General features: G+C 40.4%; 1 protein-coding gene across 8 annotated transcripts in view; it reads right to left on the reverse strand.

Annotated features, from left to right (window-relative positions):
- Window positions 1–306: 306 nt before the first annotated feature.
- sbf1 (SET binding factor 1) overlaps window positions 307–19,679 on the reverse strand; it is a 186,387-nt gene continuing 167,014 nt past the window's right edge. For all 8 annotated transcript variants that reach the window (XM_073066693.1, XM_073066691.1, XM_073066694.1 and 5 more), the window contains 5 exons: window positions 19,351–19,458; window positions 16,121–16,335; window positions 5,478–5,565; window positions 4,729–4,860; window positions 307–4,642 (listed from right to left, as the gene is read on the reverse strand). In XM_073066693.1, the coding sequence (XP_072922794.1) occupies window positions 4,544–4,642; window positions 4,729–4,860; window positions 5,478–5,565; window positions 16,121–16,335; window positions 19,351–19,458 (642 nt within the window). In that variant the 3' untranslated portion in view covers window positions 307–4,543. The remainder of the gene's footprint in view (window positions 4,643–4,728; window positions 4,861–5,477; window positions 5,566–16,120; window positions 16,336–19,350; window positions 19,459–19,679) is intronic.

The following is a 19,679-nucleotide window of genomic DNA, read 5'->3' on the forward strand; positions in this document are numbered from 1 at the left end:
TGGGGAGTTTCTATCACGTTAGAGAAGTGAGGGAACAATAGACATTTTATGATTTAAATGCAAGTGTACATGATGGGACTTGGTCAATAAAGCCTTTGATAAAGTCTCATGAGGGATGGTCCAAAATTTGCTTGGCTGAATATGTTGAAGGTTTGTTTGATTATACAAATACGATATAATTAAGTTTGTAGATTACTCAAGTTGCTATGATGGGCAGCATAATGTTTTTTTACCAACTGAACTACAGCAACCTTCCGTCCATACACACTCACACATCCTTTTGTTTGAGAAAAGATCCAAACCTAATACTTTAATATATATTTTATTAAATTTGTTTTTCCCTTTTCTAAGCACAATACAGGACTCAGTATGGAGACCACAATGTACAGACTCTAATAGAAATCCCAAACTCTACATGGTTAATGTATTTTACAATATGGACTTGCCCATCTTTATACAGGAAATGTAAATTGAGAATATGTACAAATTATCTTCATATTTCAAATAAAAGTATTTTCAAAGTTACAAGTTTAGGTCAAGAGTAAAATTATTTTAAATTTGGGAAGGGAGAGAAAAACATAACTTCTTAAACTAAACATAGCCTGAACAGAGGATTTTAGAAATCCAAAAATTGATGGCTCAGTCTGCCAAAATGTTCACATGAAGTGCCAGATAAGATGCTACTTCATCTACCCTGAAATCATACTCAGCACTGCAATCTTGTAAGAGGGACACCAACTAGACAATTTACTTATTTCTGCCAAAGACCACTTGCTGTCTGTATTTCTTATTGTTCTAGCACAAACAAAAGACTATAGAATCTGATGGATCACGTGATTGTGAGGCTACCACAGGCTTCTCTGAATTACATGAACTGAAACTGCAGAACCTCTAAAGTAGTGAACTTTCTACCAGGGGAGCCTAAGGAGCACTAATGCTCCTTTAGAGAGGGTTAAAAGGGGAATGAGTTCTTTTCCATCCTCCAGATTTAACAAGGTTCACAAATCACTTACATGGGGTGATGTACAATGCAGCAAAAGCTGTGGAAACAGGGTAGGCTTACTGTGCCAATGCACTTCTCAGACACCTAGGAATTAAATATTGCCCAGATTCTTCTCAGTCTCATGTATGGGTTTTAATTGTTTCCTTGCCCTAAGATCAGCTATGCACAGCCCACAACAAAAACAAAACAAAACGCATTCCCAATAACCCAGAAGGTTCCAAACAGCTGACAGTTGGAATAAGATACAGCAGGTGGAAATTAATACACGTTGTAAAAACATGAGAAATGCTCGCAACTCATGCTGACCCCACTGGAGTGTTTGTTGGCATGAGGAAAGGGGAGATTCCCATCTATGCTGTCTACATCTGACCTTGTTCAGCTCGATGATGTAATGGGAGCTTTGCTGAAAAGTACTAATTTAGTGCTGGGCCTATTTGCAGTGTCTGATGGGACAGCGTAGAGGAAGTTGTATTGTGCCTAGCCTGTATTGCAAATTGCTGAAAATTTTAACAACATTGAAGCAAGCTTTATTCTGCACCTGAACCATGTCTGGTGAATTTAGAACATGCTAAACTGGTGTCACTAAGTTGAAAGAAATGGGGAGCAAAATATACATTCAAATGTTTCAAAAACAAATTTCAAATTGGGGCAAACTATAAACCACAGACAGAAACTTGTGCTGTCACGCTTTTGTTAGTAATTCATAGCGCTGCCCCCCCCACCCCCAAAATCAGCAGTAAGCCCCTGTACCAATTGGCAGCAAACTGGATAACTGATGGGAGCAATAATAACACCCTGATTTTTGTCAGTTTCTATAACTCACATTGGAGGAAGAGATTCAATTCCTGCTGAATTCTAGTCAAAATGAAAATAAACTGAAATGCTGGAAATGTACTAGTTCTACAACTACTAGAAAAATAAAACAAATGTATGGACCATTCACTGGACAGGCCTGTGGACATTTCCAGCACATTCTGCTTTTATTCATAGCATAGTACAAAGAACAATCAAACAGTATTGCAACAAGATAAAGCCTCAATGAGACAGCCTCGTGAGGAGGATGATAATGAGGCACACGAACTATGAACAAAAGGTCACTTCACTCATTCCAAGATCCTTCTCTAACTTATAATATTAATGAAATAAACTTTAATTTGGATGTTAATACATCATTCTTTCAAACCTCAGTATACAACTCAACACTTTGTGACACTGGGAAGATTAGGTGTTAAACTTAGAAATAGAAGTTTCCAAGCCAAATCTTCTGCACTAAGTGGCTGGAAAAAAATCAAAACTGTTTTAAGGACAGCGTTTTTCTTCAACAAAGCCACTACAAACAGAGTTTGCACTTCCCAGGATTCCAGGGAGGCTAGTAAATGTTCTGAAGTCTATCATGACACTGTACAACTTTTAACAATGTTAGAAGTTAACTGGAATCAAGTACCAATGATAAGATCTATTGAGATCTGACAGCAAAGAACTACAAGCAACAATTACTGAATTTAAGACATTGTGAAATACAGTGAGATCAAACAAGCCTAAGCTGCAAAATGTACAGAAACTGCTCACAACAGTTAGAGTACACAATTTGGACAGAGTGAGAAAGAATGAGTTGAGAGATAGATTTTAGTATCAGTATTCAAAACTTGGCAATCACAATATTAACACTAAATAGTAGGAAAAACATTTTAACTGAAACAGTTTAAATATATTTGAAGACAGACTGAGAAGTCAATACTCCAAATCGTATGGATCAAGGGCCCATCAGTTTTTCTCAATTCATCCAAAAGTATGGATTTTTTTATTTTGGATAGATTTGCTGAAAACTATCAGTTGGATGGCAAAGACTCTATCTGCTGCAGTCTAGAATGGTGAAGATCACTAAGATGCGGCACTGTACACTGAACCCAATAGTACGGTTGCTTCCTGATGCAGAACAGGCATGCTTATGAAGTCCTTATTGCAGTGGGTTGGCAAAACACACAATATTGAGCCATTTATCAATGTACAGCTGGCTCAATGTCTTTGCTTTCTTCGAGGAAACAACACGGGAAAAGATGCACGTGTGGATACACAAACTATCGTCCAACCTGTACACTGATAATTATAGGAAGCTGTCGCATAAATAGGACACGAATTAAACTATGTACAGCTGTACATCACTAACAATAGAATAAAAGCTACAACACTGCTAAAAAAATCTCACAGCTGTGATGTTTCTGTGCAGCCACTCTGAAGAATTGGAAGCCGCCTCATCTTCCCACTTTCACTTGCCCTTTGCCTGTTGATACTCAATGGAATCAGTACTGCTCAGTATGATACAATGGAAGGGAACACCAGGCATATCGGGAAGAAGGGAGATAGAACTCAATCTGGGGAAAGGAGTTGGTCAAACCAGCTTCACTGCACACAACCTTTCACAGCTGTATCTGTAAACATTCTGAGCATATACCACCTGTCAAGCCCTACCCTTTGCATAAGTTAATGTAGAACCAATCACACAAACATTATTTCTCATTGTCCTACTGTTGTCCTTGCAGTTTGAAGATATCTAGCCACTTTACAGAAAAATTAACACTCCTTCAGAGAGCTGCTCATTATACACTGTATCTTTAAGTCCCATCCACACAGGCTGCAAACAGCTGCAGTTTACCCTTTGGCAAATTATTTGCAGATTTCTGCAGCATTCCTCAGCTGTGCAGGAGTGAGATTTCACTCATACCACTAACCCATGAAAATTAGACCCAGTAAAAACTATTCCCAAATCTGTTTGTAAACAGCTTATTGCATTTTTTTTTAAAAGGTGCATCCTTTCTAAAAAGAATTCACTTCAAGGCGAGAGGATTTAAACATTCCCCTCTTTTGGAATTGACCTGTTTCTGATGCAGGAACTGCTTGACGTTCAGTTCTCTTGCTAACCTGACAGAATTGCAGCATCACACATAGATAAACTAATTACAAGTATGTAACAAAGTCAATAATAATAACAGTGAAATGACTGATCAGCAATCTACATCCTCTTTGAAAACAGGTAATTCATCCAAGAGAGTACGGCTGAAGGTCTGGAAACTGAACAAATTTGGTGAAAGAGGCTTTTAGCTGTGGCATTTAAGTTATGAAACTAGTGACCTAACATGTCAACACTAACATAACCAGAAGCAGAAGAAATCATATCACGCGAGAAAAGTTTGAGGAAGAAAGAATTAAAGGATTTTGTGTTTGGTTTATTCTTATTCTAATCTGTACCATCTTTAGTGGTGAAATGCGCCTTTCCCACCATCTCTCTGAGCAGCTCCCGACTCTCAATTGGACTTCCATCAACAAATGCACAAGTATGCCAATACAAGATGTGGGCAGCAAGACATCCAATCACTGTCCTCCATTAATTCTTTTGGACTCCATGATTGGGTGGCTCAGAAGTTACCAATTCCCACAATACACTGGTTCAATACAACAGCTGCTGTCCAGTATCAAGAGAGATCCAGGTGATACAAGCTTTACACCCAGCTGTCCATGGGCAATGCCTGCAATGCAAGGTACTCATGCATCTGACAAGCAGCTCTGTATTTTATCAATCCACTGCTGGGCACTCTGGCAGTCTTGGGCACAGAAATTGTAAACTCTTTTAGTCGTCTTCAGCTACAGATAAAATAAAAAGGATAATTTTAGTTAATATGTAACCCATCGTTGTGATGTAATAAAATTAGCAATGTTGATAGACTTACATCGAAAAAAGCTTTCTCCTCAATACTTTTGGGAGCTCCCATTCCTGCAGTTCCCAAAGTCACAGATTCGACCTCTGCAAGATCCACAATCCCCTTCACATCTGTGTCTGATTTACTGTCGTAATATCTCAGCTGTGAAAGATAACAAAAAAATAAGCTTAGAATCCCAGGCAACAAGCATAGTATTAAGTCCTACTCTTGGTTTCATGATACAACCCGCACAAATGTGATAACAGGCTCTGTGTGCTATACCTGATCTTGTAGAATACAATTGCTTGGCTTAAATGCTAGATAAAATATAGATTTCCAGAATAAGTGCCATGTCCCGAGTTTGGTTTGATCTGATCCCTTGCCCGGTCTGAGTTATAACCTTCCAACATGTTTCACCACTGATAGCTGCATTGCATTCTGATTTCACATCCTTTCAGATGGTGCATTCCAAATGATGCCAACAACCTTACCTATTTTCTTGTAAGCTCCAAAGATTTGTGATCATTCATTCTCAGGCCTCTTACTTTGGGACTTAAAACCCCACCATAATTTAGATTGAGTTGCTTCTTCCCAAAATGGGTCACTTATATTAAACTGCAACTCCACTGTAAACTCACCTCAAAGGCTGATGTCATTTGAAATTTTGATAACTACATTATTAAGTGTTTGTACTTTCTGCCTGGTCATGTAAACCTTATGCCTGAGGTACTATAATATCCCACTATGAAACGAGACAGAAGAGATGGCTTCATTGTTACCTGATGTTTAGTCTTATCAAGCACGAACCAGCGTGGTTTCCAAGCTTTCAGTAAAGCACCCCTCTTGTACAGTATTCCCTCGTACGACCTGAAATCCGAGAAAAGACAGGAAATTAAAACGCAGAAAGCTTGCTCTTTGAAAGGATGTCCTGTACTTACACTTCCAGTATTCAGGAGAATTGCAGGGAAGTTTCAAAAGCACAAGCCCAATCCCCTTAACGTTTATTTACATCATCAACTGTTGCCACTGCTTCAAGTAGAGAATTCTTGATTTCACTCCTCTCATTTTCCTGCCAGTATTTAGATCTCCGGTTATTGACTCACTTGCCCAAGGAAACAATTCATTGCCAAAGTAAAGATGACTGCATAATAGCCTTTTTGCACAAGGAGAGCAGCTTTCAACTTGAATATCAAATTACCTCATCACATAGAACATCTTGATAACCCTTTTTAGTACTGCTTCAAGTCATGGTCATAGAAAACTACAACACAGACACAGATTCTTTGGCCCATCTAGTCCATGCCGACCCATTTAAACTACCTAGTCCTATCGACCTGCAGACAATCATAGCCCTCCATTCCCATCCCATCCCTGTACCTATCCAAACTTCTCTTAAACGCTGAAATCAAAATCACATACACCACTTGCGCGGGCAACTCAACCCACACCTTCACCACCTCTGAGTGAAGAAGTTTCTCATGTTCTCCTTAAACACTTCACCTTTCACCCTTAATCTATGACCTCTAGTTGTAGGTCTCACCCACCCTAAGTGGAAAAAGCCTGCTTGCATTTTCCCATCTATACCCTTTATAAATTTTGTACAACTTTATCAAATCTCCCATCAGTCTTCTACTTCAGAAGTGAAGTGAGTTGCTAATCTATTCAGTCTTTCCTTATAACTCAGATCCTCCAGTCCTAGCAACATCCTTGTAAATTTTCTCTGTACTCTTTCAATCTTATTGACATTTTTCTTGTAGGGAGGTGACCAAAACTGCATACAATACTCCAAAGGCGGCAAGTGTATGGGGTTGATGGGATCTAGGATTAGCCATGATGGAATGGTGAAGTGGACTCAATGGGCTGAATGGCCTAATTCTGCTCCCACGTCTTATGCCAACTCTTACATTGATTTATGAAGGGCAAGGTGCCAAAAGCTTTCTTTACAACCCTTTCTATCTGTGACATCACCTTCATGAATTATAGTCCTGTATTCCCAGATCCCTTTGTTCTAGCACACTGCTCACTTCCCTACCTTGGTTCGTCCTACTGAAGTGCAACACCTCACACTTGTCTGAGAATGGGTAGAACAGGGATGGCCAACTTATGGCGCATGCGGCAAAAGTGGAGCATTGGATGATTAGAAGTGGTGCATTGCACCCCAGTGATAATAATAAAAAAGTAAGCCTACTCATGCAAAAAGTATTAACCAAAAACCGATCTGTAGAAAAAAAATCTGTAACAGGAATTCCAGTAGCTTAGAGCTAGAAATGGGTTTTACTGAGAATAAATCTAAAACTTAGCAGTTATTCTTAGCATTTTATTTCGTGCACATCTTTTGGCGACTGTTATCTTCTTTCACATTAATCTGTTTTCAATTTTAAATAATGTTCAATGAGTCAAACTAGGAAAGAAGGACTTTTGTTCTGTAGTCGTTTCATAACTGTTCAATACACGTTTGATACTTGTTTGATCCTGAGGCGCCTAGCGTCTGCACCAGCGGTGCGTTGCAGGTTTTTGCCAGTCAGTTTACAATTGACACTCGTGCACATCTTTTGTGAACATTTGCAGTTTTGTACTTTATCGGAAATTAAGCCTTGTTTTTACATTCAGTTACCCATCACAGTGCAAAAGAAAAGCAGAAAGTGATAGTAAGCATGAATTCAATGAACAGTGGGAAAATGAGTTCTTATCTATAGTGGGTCCATCAGGAAAATAGTTGTGCATTGTTTGTGAAAACACTTTCTCACATAATAGAAGACATGATCTGAATAGACACTATAAAACACAACATCAGACTGAAATAGAAGGAAAACTGAAGCTAGTGCTTGGGTGTGAGTTACGGAAAGAGTATGTGATTAAGAAAAAGGAAGAAATCAAAAGAAGACAAAATATATTTATTAAAAGAAGTTGTGAAAGCTTGGTGATGACAGAAGCGTCCTACGAAATTGCTTTAGTGTTGGCCAAAAAACGGAAGTCTTTCTCTGATGGAGAAGAAATTATTAAGCCTTGTCACCAGATATTTGAAAGATGCCTTGGTGATAAAAATATTGAAAGGAAAGTAGACAAAATTGCTCTGTCAAAGCAGTTATGAGACTCAGTGAAGAACTCTGTCATGGTGTATCTGAGCAACTGAAAGACCTTGTCCATGCTTGTACTTTCTTTTCTTTAGCTTTGGACGAATCTGCTGACATATGTGATGTAGCCCAGTTAAGCATTTTTATAAGAGGAATTGATGAATATTTTAGCGTCTTTGAAGAACTTATCGGTCTTGAGTCGCTTTATGGGAAAACAAGAGGATCAGACATATCTGACAAAGTAAAATAATGCACAGAAAATCTACAACTAGATTCTAGTAATCTCATTGGTGTTTGTACTGATGGAGCACCGTCAATGATAGGTAAAGCCGCTGGGACTACAACTTTGCTTGAAAACTTTTTAGGTCGTCCTCTACTAAAATATCACTGCATTATACACCAAGAGTCACTGTGCTTAAATTAACTTTAAATTTGCAGCATGTTATGTTACTGGTTGTGGAATGTGTGAATAAAATTAGAGCAGAGGATTAAACTGATGAGAACTCAGAGAATATTGTGAAATGTTAGATGTGGAATATGGCGATCTGGTCCTTTATTGCGAGGTGCACTGGCTTTCTAGAGGACAGGTTCTGAGTAGATTTTGGAAACTGAAAAATACTGTTCATAATTTTCTAGAAGAGAAAAACAAGCTGCCTGAGGAAAGAGCCCTTTTATGTGATAACAATTGGCTATTTGATTTAACATTTTTAGTTGATGTTACCAGCCATCTCAATGATCTAAATTTGAAACTCCAGGGCAAAAACAAATTGTTTCCTAGCTTAGTAAATGATATCAATGCATTCAAGATGAAGTTAAAACTGTTCACCTCTCAGTCAGAAAATGAGAATTTGAGCCAGTTTCCACACTTAAAAGAGCAGATTGAATGTGCTGAAGATAATGGCAATTTTACAAAATATATTGAAAAAATCAGATTATTGCAAGAGACATTTGAAAGTCGTTTTCGTGATTTTGCTAAAGAAGAAGACTGCAAACTTGCATTTATAAACCCATTTTCACTTAGTGAACAAAAAATGATGAAGATGCCTAATAACATACAAATGGAACTTATTGACTTGAAAACAAATTCATTATTGAACAAGAAATTTGATGAGCTTCCCTCAGTCCCAAATGCTTCTTATGTGATTAACTTCTGGCAATCATTAGCCTGTGAACATTTTCCAGAACTAAGAAAATTTGCCCAGAGTTATATATGTTGCTTTGGAACGACATACAGATGTGAACAAGCAATTTCAGCCGTGAAATTGATGAAAAAACAAAACGAGGTCGCAATTGGCTGATTCAAATTTGAAGAATTCTCTGCTGCTCTCAGTGACTAATTTAACTCCAAACATTAAAAGCTTGGCAAAATCAAAACAGACTCAAAAGTCTCATTAAGGTAAGTAAAGTTTATCTTGTATTTATATTAAATCAATATATCATGTAAAATGCTAAATATGTCTATATTAACATATTTTTACAAGAATTGAATGGGGGTAAAAGAATTGTAAGGTGCATCTGAACTCGTGCGTGAAAAAACTGACGCATGGAATGTAAAAAGTTGGCCACCCCTGGGTGGGAGTGTTAGAGTAGGGAAACTTTTAGCTTTGGCTCGACAGGTTTGGGCGATAACAGGCATGGGTGACACAAATATTCAGTAAGCTTTTTCTTGCTCATTCTTCATCTGCAAATATATAGTTAGGGCAGTAAGAATGGCTCCAGAGGCTGTGCTTTGATCTGTGTGTGAGATGTGGGAATTCTGGGAGACCTCCAGCCTCCCAGAGACTGGAGAGTGGACCATAGGGGAAAAGGAAGGAGGAGGGGACCCATGGGGAGGTGACAGGCAGATGAGAAGAGGCAAGAGGCTCAAGTGGGGAATGGAAAAAGAGGGGAGGGGAAGGGATTTTTTTTTAAACTGAAAGGGGAAAATTGATATTCATGCCATCAGACTGGAGGCTACCCAGACAAAATATAAGGTGTTGCACTTACCTAGACTACAAGACTCTAAATGGGAAATGGAGGTGTAGATATATAGGCTACTTCTGCAATAACTAGAATCAATGATTTAGAGGGGGTAGAATTTTTAAAGAAAGGCTTTTGAACCTGCAGAGTCACAAAGTCATATCGCACAGAAACAAAAATCTTCAGCCCAAATGGTCCCTGCTGACTAAGATAACCCATCTAAGCTAGTGCTATTTGTCTTCGGCACATAACCTTTCCAATCCATGCCTAACTTGTCTAACTGCCTTTGCACCTGCCTCAACCACATCCTCTGCCAGCCTCTTCTTAAAAAAAACTGCCCCTCAAATTTCTTTTAAATCTTTCCTCTCTCACATTAAACCTCTGCTCTCTAGATACCCAAACTCTAGAAAGCATAGCATCTGTGCCCCCCATAATTTTATACACCTCTTAAATCACCTTTTAGTCTCACAGATAATACAACGAGAGAAGGAGCAGTAACAGACATTTTAGAGACAGTGGCTCTCAGTAGAGGATGCCTCCAGCCAGTCCTGAAGATCATGAAATTGATAAACACTTGAAACACTCCAGTATACAAGGCTACAGGAGAAATATTAGAGAATGGGATTAGTACAGTTAGCTCCTTGATGACCAGCAGGGACATAGTGGGCTAAAGGGGCCTTTTCTGAGCTGTGTAACTCCCTGCCCAACTGAATGTCCCATCTCTCTGTCCTTATCACTGAATTCAAAGATGTTGGTGAAAGACAGCATTTCCACAGAACTATGGCAGAGTAATTCAGTCTGCTTTTACCAAGTCTGCATTTCTTTCGCAATGTCAAAAGCAGATAATGAAGTCGCATCCACAAGTCTGTAAAAGTTATTGGCTTTGATGGGGAAATTTCAGAAGTCCTTAGGATTTAAAAAACTAAGGACAGTTTTCACAGACCTGGCTTGCATACAATTTTCACGGACCAGGCTTTCAACAGCATATTTCAGGGTGGATGCAGTGAAATATTAACCCCTTCAGAAAATGTGCCCATGATCCTAAAAGGCTGCAGGATAACCTCCTCTATGACCACTTCTCAAACTCATGGAGTTCTTAATGCTCTCCCATCTGAAATACACCTTGGAAGTTAAACTTCCTTGACAAGGCTAACTGGTTAGGAGCTACGTTCCAATGCAAATTAAAAGTGTAGCATTTATAAACTCTGAATGTTAAAAACTAGTTTCCTGTTTTTCTCTCTTTAAAAAGTGATGTTACATTTTGACCCTTTACTACCCCATAATCTACTGGATTTTGAAAAATGCCCGTCAATGTATCTATTTTTTCATGGATTCCTCTATTACTTAGGATGTTATCAGGACCTGGAGATTTATTGGCTTTCACTGCAATTTCTTTTTCCAATTGTTTCTTTTTCAAACTCCTGCAAGTTTTCCTTGCTATCAGACTAGATTCTCTAGCATTTTTATTAAGTTAGGTGTGCCCTGTTCCATGAAAGTGGGACCAAATTATTCGTTAAATAGCTCTTCCTTTTCTTAGTCCTTGTCATAAATTTGCTTGTTTCTACCTTCATTTTCACAAATCTTTCTTTTCACATACAAGGTTTTTACAATCCTTTTTTATGTATCCTCTATACATGACAATGTTGAACTACTGAGATAATGAATTTCATTAAATGCATTCAAACTTTTGCATTAATAAGCATGTTCCTAACAGACTTTAGATGCAGAAATCTCTCAGCAAGATGAGTGTTAAATGGTGCTCCTCAATTTTCCCTTCAAATGTTCTTTTCAACTTGTACACCAGCAATATTTGTTAACAGCTTCACATCTTTACCTGCGTCATTCATATTGTGTCAGCCAACGTATGTAATTCATAGAAATTGTCCCTGAAGGCGATCTGCAAACTGTACAAAAGTATAATGGAATCCGAGGCTCAAAAACTGATAAAGCTCAAGTGGCTACTTCCTCATTGTATCTCAACAATTCTCAAATGGCTAGCTTTTGTGGAATTAAAATAATACGTGTGAAAAAAAACATTATTTTAGAATCACGTCTGAATTGAACCAATTAGTGCCAAAACCCTGACATTTCTGATTAAACAGGTAGCAACAATGGTAAACATCATGGAGCAGCCTGCTGGACAAGTCTGGAGAGGCAACAGTCATACCCTGGTACAGCCCCACAGCTGATGGTGCACTCCTGTCTGCTGCCAAAGCATCAGACACTCTTCCCATTGATTGAGATAAACACTGCTATGCAACACTAACGTTATTAAATATCACTTACTCCATTGTTAGAAGGGATTCTGCCACACTTTGACAGCATGGCTGATCTTGAATTTCTGCTGTTTAAGGATATTTTCCATACACAGAGTTGTAGGCTTAAATCAAATAAAACCTTTTACTTACTTACTTTACTTTTATTGTCACCAAACAATTGATATTAGAGCGTACAATCATTACAGCAATATTTGATTCTGCGCTTCGCGATCCCTGAAGTACAAATCAAAGTAAATATAATAAAAATTTAAATTATAAATCATTATTAGAAGATAGAAAAGGGAAAGCAAGGTAGTGCAAGTCAGGTCCGGATATTTGGAAGGTACGGCCCAGATCCGGGTCAGGATCCGTTCAGCAGTCTTATCACAGTTGGAAAGAAGCTGTTCCCAAATCTGGCCATATGAATCTTCAAGCTCCTGAACCTTCTCCTGGAGGGAAGTGGGACAAAAAGTGTGTTGGCTGGGTGGGTCGTGTCCTTGATTATCCTGGCAGCACTGCTCCGACAGCGTGCGGTGTAAAGTGAGTCCAGGGATGGAACAAACATGAGGAAATCTGCAGATGCTGGAAATTCAAACAGCAACACACACAAAATGCTGGTAGAACACAGCAGGCTAGGCAGCATCTATAGGGAGAAGCGATGTCGACGTTTCGCGCCGAGACCCTTCGTCAGGACTAACCGAAAGGAAAGATAGTAAGAGATTTACTTTTACTTTTAATCTCTTACTATCTTTCCTTCCGGTTAGTCCTGACGAAGGGTCTCGGCGCGAAACGTCGACATCGCTTCTCCCTATAGATGCTGCCTAGCCTGCTGTGTTCTCCCAAGGATGGAAGATTGGTTTGTGTGATGTGCTGGGCTATGTTCATGATCTTCTGCAGCTTCTTCCGGTCTTGGACAGGACAACTTCCATACCAGGTTGTGATGCATCCTAGAAGAATGCTTTCTACGGTGCACCTATAAAAATTTGTGAGGGTTTTAGGGGACAGGCCAAATTTCTTCAGCTTTCTCAGGAAGTAAAGGTGCTGGTGGGCCTTCTTGGCAGTGGACTCTGCTTGGTTAGACCAAGTCAGGTCATTTGTGATATTCACCCTGAGGAACTTAAAGCTTTTGACCTGTTCCACCTGCGCGCCACTGATGCAGCTGGGGTCGTGCGGTTCGCTACTCCTTCTGAAGTCAACAACCAATTCCTTCGTCTTGCTGACATTGAGGGATAGGTTACTGTCTTCGCACCATGCCACCAGGTTCTTAATTTCCTCTCTGTACTCAGACTCATCATTACCCAAGATACGGCCTACAATTGTGGTGTCATCAGCAAACTTATATATTGAGTTTGATGGAAACTTGGCTACACAATCATGGGTGTACAGTGAGTACAGCAGGGGGCTGAGTACACAGCCTTGTGGGGCACTGGTGCTCAGAGTGATTGTAGAGGAGAGCTTATCCCCTATTGTTACAGCCTGGGTCCTGTCTGTGAGGAAGTTGAAGATCCAGCTGCAGATCTGAGTGCTAAGACCCAGGTTCCAGAGCTTAGGAATCAGTTTATTTGGAATGATGGTATTAAAGGCAGAGCTGTAGTCAATGAAAAGGAGCCTTACATATGCGTCTTTATTCTCCAGGTGTTCTAAGGAGGAATGTAGTGCCAGAGAGATGGCATCTGCCATTGACCTGTTGTTCTGGTAGGCGAATTGCAAAACATTGAGATTGACCGGTAGGTTATGGTCGATGTTTGCCATAACCAATCGCTCGAAGCACTTCACAGCAATTGATGTCAGAGCCACAGGTCGATAGTCATTCAGGCATGCCACCTTGCTTTTCTTTGGCACCGGGATTATCGTTGCCTTCTTAAAACACGAGGGGATCTTAGACTGAAGCAGGGAGCAGTTGAAGATGTCAGCAAACACTCCACCTAGCTCTCTAGCACAGGCCTGGAGAACCCGTCCTAGGACGCCATCTGGGCCCGTCGCCTTCCTTGGATTTATCTTCAGGAAGGCTCTTCTAATGCCTTCCTCAGTGACGATGAATCTCGATGCCACCAGGTCTGGTTCATCCGGAGGGGGCGGGATGCTCCTCTTCTATTCGAATCTTGCGTAAAATACGTTAAGTTTGTCAGGAAGAGAAGCACTACAGTTATTGATATTCCCAGCTTTTTCTTTGCGCCCAGTGACCTCATTTAGACCCTGCCATTGTCTACTGGCATCCCTCTGGTTAGCCTGGGCTTCCAACTTGACACAATATTGTCTCTTGGCACCCTTAATGGCTTTCCAGAGTTCACGCCTGGATTCCATGTAGCGACTGGTATCCCCGGACCTAAAAGCCGCAGCTCTAGCCTTCAAAAGGGACTGGACCTCATAATTCATCTAAGGTTTCCAGTTAGGGAATACCCGGATCGTCTTGCGAGACACACAGTCCTCTGTGCATTTCCAGATAAAGTCCGTGACAGCTGAGGCATACTCATCAAGGTTAGCTGCCGAGTCCTTGAATACTAACCAGTCCACCGATTCAAAGCAGTCACGGAGGACCTCATCCGTTTCCTCTGTCCAACGCTTTTGACACCGTGACCTCCCGCTTCAGTTTCTGTTTGTAAGCCGGGATGAGGAGTACGGCCTGATGGTCCGATTTTCCGAAGTGAGGTTTTTGGATGGAACGGTAGGCATCCTTGACTGCTATGTAGCAGTGGTCAAGTATATTCGGGCCTCTCGTGGAGCAGGAGACATGTTGGTATAACTTTGGCAGCACTTTTCTGAGGTTGGCCTGGTTAAAGTCCCCGGCTGTAATGAGCAAAGCCTCCGGATACCTGGTCTCAAGTTTACTGATGTTGGCATACAGTGTATTCACAGCACACTTCACGTCCGTCTGGGGGGGTGGGGGGGAATGTAGACCACTGTCAGTATGACCGAGGTGAATTCCCGTGGCAGATAATAGGGACAACACTTCACCGACAGATGTTCCAGGTCCGGGCTGCAGGAGCTTGTCAGTGCCACTGTGCCCAAGCACCACGCAGTGTTGATCAGTAGGCAGACACCACCTCCCTTCGTCTTGCCCAAAGACGCTGTGCTGTCCATCCAATGGATTGAAAACCCCACTGGTCAGATGGCACAGTCGGGGGTGGCAGGGGAGAGCCAGGTCTCGGTGAAACAGAATACACAGCAGTTCTGCATCTTTCTGCAGTAGGTGAGTCTCCCTTTAAGATCATCCACCTTGTTCTCTATGGCTTGCACATTAGCTAGTAGAATGGTGGGCAGAGGGACCCGAAAGCCTCTCCGCTTCAATCTGACCAGCAGTCCAGCTCTTTTCCCACGCTTCCTCGGTAAGTAGTGCATCTTTCCAGGTTTCCATTGATTCAGTGTGTTGTTGGCAGCTCTTTGAGGTTGGTGGACGCGTCACACGCTTCAACTTTCATTGAATACACTAGAAGCTGAAGAGCAAATACTGTAAAAAGTGCACCAACAATTTATGGGACACAGAACATATCCCTTTTTAATGAACAAATGAGTAAAGGATTTATTGTTCTGCAGTGGTAATGCAATGCTGTTAAAGAGCTACATGGCAAAACTCCTGCATTGATTTTCAAATCGTTCAAGGAATGAAGCACCTTGGCTGGCCATCAAACCTCAAAATCCTACTTTAAATAACACGCATTTTTTGTTGTTCTTTCTTGAACCGCATTGCAGAATAATGACTTATGGAAGAACTGCATTTCTGAATGTAGACCCAATCAAATTCATCTTGTGTTTACAATAGTCTTACCCAGTACAGCTGCACAGCTGATACTGCTGCCAAACCACTGGGTGAACCCTTCAGAGCTGCAATCTACCAGAGCAGGGGTTCCCAACCTGGAGTCGAATGACCCCTCGGTTAATGGCAAGGGTCCATGGCATAAAAAAGGTTGGGAACCCTTGGTCTAGAGGATAAATGGCTTTTACACTCTCTCCTGGTATGACAAAAGGCAAAAACACCTGCAGATCATACATGCATGCAGTTTAACAGGCTCTGATTTTATACACGAGCGCCAAAGGAAACAGGTACTTGATGCAGCAAAATGAACAGACCCATGTATAGCCATTCAAATATTCCATATTTTTCTGCTCTCATAATGTGTAGCTATTTTTTACCTGTGTTCACTCTCTGATGTCTGGAATTGGCTGTATAAGGTGCTTGTGCTCTTTCGTCCCATGACACCACTGGAGGGAGTGGAAGTTGTGCTGGAGTCCGTATCCAGACTCAGATTCAAAGTGGATCCAACCGCTGCCTCATGCAAATAAACACACTGTGATCTCCGGTGGTGGGACAGACTTGATGACATCAACAGCGAACTTGAAGACAAGTGCTGCAAAAAAAAGGGAAATTAGCAGAGAATAGACACAACAATGAATTTCAAAACCACTCACTGATTACATGCCAACCACAACTCCCTCCTTTATATATACAATATCCCCTTCATACTCACCTCATTTCCAATCAACTGATTCACTTATCATGAGTGTTTGAGACACCATGGCTAGGCAACAGTCCCTCAGCACCCACCATATCAAGCTCTCTACCAATTTTAAACATTGCAATAAGGCCACCTCTCTAGTTTCCTAAACTTTAGGAAGACATACTACTTATAATTTAAATATTTGATTCCAGGAAGTGGTCTAGTTGAATTTCTCTCATTCAGAGGTGATTTATCCTCAAAGTTCACAAAATCACAACAAGGCTTCTTATCCTTGTATTCTTGCTCCTTTGAATGAAAGACAACAAGTTATCTTCCTAATTGCTTGCTGTCTTTACATATTAACTTTATGATTCATTTCCAAGGCTAGCGAAATCCCTGCTTCCTTTCACTCCTTTTAAAACTATACCTCTTTTCCACTCCTTTTTTAAAATGAATAATGCCACACTTACATTATATTGCCATCTTATTTATCTAGATCCACATGCTTAAATTCTTTTCTCCCTACAATTACAGTATGCTCAGTCTACTGTACTACCTTAATTTTGCTCTTTCCAGGGCAATACATTACGGAAAGTGTCAGGAACTCCTGAGCAACTTTCTCATAATTCTCTGCAGTCAAGCAGTTATTAATTTCTTTCATCAACACATTCAATATATCACACAGCATTATTCCCAAACACTTGCCTTTCTTTAACTTGTCTCTGATTTCTCCTTATTCTGTCTGCAATTCATCTGGAACATGAGATTCACATTTTGCTTCCTCAACCTCTTCCCATTGTATTTGATACTTGGTTTCTCTGCCTGGCCTCTTTTACAGCTGTTAGCAAGTCTTGTCCAACTATATAAATCTCACATTTCACTCATCTGTAAAACTTACCTTTGGCTCTTCAAGTTATTGTTCCAGCTACAATTTCCTTTTCCCTTGACAAACTTGTTAAATGTACTGGGACCCCAAATTTGTGATCAGCTTATCCGAACTCTTTATTTGATTCCCTCCAATCTGGTTTCCGTCATCGATTAGAATGGTTCATATTTTGGCAAAGTCACAGTGTTTGCTCTCCTTAGTCGGTGTGACAAGGAAAACCATCCTCAACATATTTGACTGCACAACCTTTCTCCAATATACAGTAAAACTGATAATTCACTTGTTTAATAATTTGTTAAACCTGCTGGTATGGCACCTGGCTTGTTGGATTTTCTGAGGTCTCTTCAAACTTGCCTGGTTTACTGAAAAATGCATTAAACTACTCTGTAATTACAACAAAAAAGTGAAAAGACTACATAGGAACTACTACATCCAACAATCCAAAAAACCTGTCATTCTTGCATCAAAGCCCCAGGGATGCCAGATAATATGAATTTTACTGTAACTCATGAGCCACCTTGCTGGATGAGAATGTAGCTGCTTGGTTTCATTCTCATCAACTCAGTCAGAGAAGGTCAGCAATGGTCCCTTCTCTGCAATTACATGGTCTTTAATGGCATCCCTCTCAACACATTGCCCTTTGGCAACATCAGAACATTAGCATACTTCCACTCGTATGCTAATGAAACCCAGAATTACTTTGCCACTCTACCTGAATTTTACACCATCTCTAATTTGCTAGATTTTGCCAGATTTCTGGCACTCAATGGACAGAAAATAGCTTTGAGATTGGGATGATGAAAACTTCAGTTTCAAGACCCAATCATATACTGTTTCCCAGTCACCTGAACTCCCCGGCAAATATATGAAAAAGAACCACTGCTCACTACTTTGGTGTCATACCTGATCCCATATGACTTTTGCGCCTCATCTACATTTTCAGCAAGACTCACTTCTTCTATCTCCATGACATAATCTGGCATAGCTTGCAGAATTGCTGTCTCACAGGTTCAGCCATCTAAGTTCAATCCTGGGCTCTTGAGTTGTCTACGTGAAATTTGCCATTCTCCCTATGTCAGCCTGCATTTTCCCAGGTGCTCTGATTTCCATCCACATCCCAAAGACGTGGGTACTGGCCACTGTAAATTGCCCAAAGGCAAGTGGTGGAATCTGGAATTAATTGACAGGATCTGGGGAGAATGAAATGGAATTTATGTAGGATTAGTGTAAATGGATGTACGATAGTCTGTGTACACTGGGTGGGCTGAAGGACCTGTTTCTTGACTCTATGATTTTGACTCGAATTAGGTAAAGTGAGATGTTGAATCCTGCATAAATACCCTTGTATTCTTTAGATCCCATTCCAAAGCACTCCTGGTTGGTTGATACCATTTTACTCACAGAAAACAATGTAATCCAAATTTGTACCCTGTTCCAACTTATAACTCCTGGAGAACTCCAAATCTTGTTCATCTATTGCTGCTCTGCTGAATCGCTGCCTTGATTTTCAAATTCTCAGTCCTGCTTTCAAGTTCTGCTAATCACTTCATTCAGGAAGCTCTGCTGCCATCTGTCAAAGTCCTACGTGCTGAAATTGCATCCACAACCTCAGCCCCTCTGCATCCTCCTTAAAACCTTTCCCTAGGACTTGGTATCAATTTTTATTAGTTGACACTCATGTGAAGGGCCTTGGTATACAGGAATATAAAATACAGAGTAGGCTATTCAGCCCCACATATCTGCTCTATCATTGAAGTTGCTTTTGTGTAATCATTCATTCCTAGAGGATATTTACTAATAGATTAGAAGATTTTATTTTGAGTTATACTTTTCTAAACCACATTTGCTGTTGATTACAGTGAGTCCAGGGTGGGTTTCTACCCCTTATTTGCTTCTTGTTCAAAACAACAGGGTCACAGCAGTGCAGGTAAAACATGCATTTACATCCTATCTGGCATACAACAAGCCCTCAACTATGAATGGGCAATAAATATAGTCCATTTTCAAGTGAACACATTAGTGCTGAGATGTTGACCTACCTTACCCTCCTGCTTGCTCTCTGTCCGTTGGGTTGTTTTGATCTTGTCCCAAGTTTCCTTCCATTTATCCGGCACTTGACCCAACTCACACTCCAACGTCTGCATCTCCTGTTCAGAATCAGAATCAGGTTTGTTATCACTGACATTTGCTCTAGAATCTGTTGTTTTGTGGCAGCAGTACAGTGTAAGACATAAAAGAACTGTAAGTTACAATAGAACTTGGAAAAAAAAATGAAAAAGAGGGACAGAGAGATAATTCAGAAATCTGATGGTGGAGGTGAAGAAGCTGTCCCTAAAATGTTGGGTATGAGTCTTTAGGCTCCTGTACC

Source organism: Hemitrygon akajei, chromosome 14 (genome assembly GCF_048418815.1).
Source record: "Hemitrygon akajei chromosome 14, sHemAka1.3, whole genome shotgun sequence".
In the NCBI taxonomy this organism is placed as follows: domain Eukaryota; kingdom Metazoa; phylum Chordata; class Chondrichthyes; order Myliobatiformes; family Dasyatidae; genus Hemitrygon; species Hemitrygon akajei.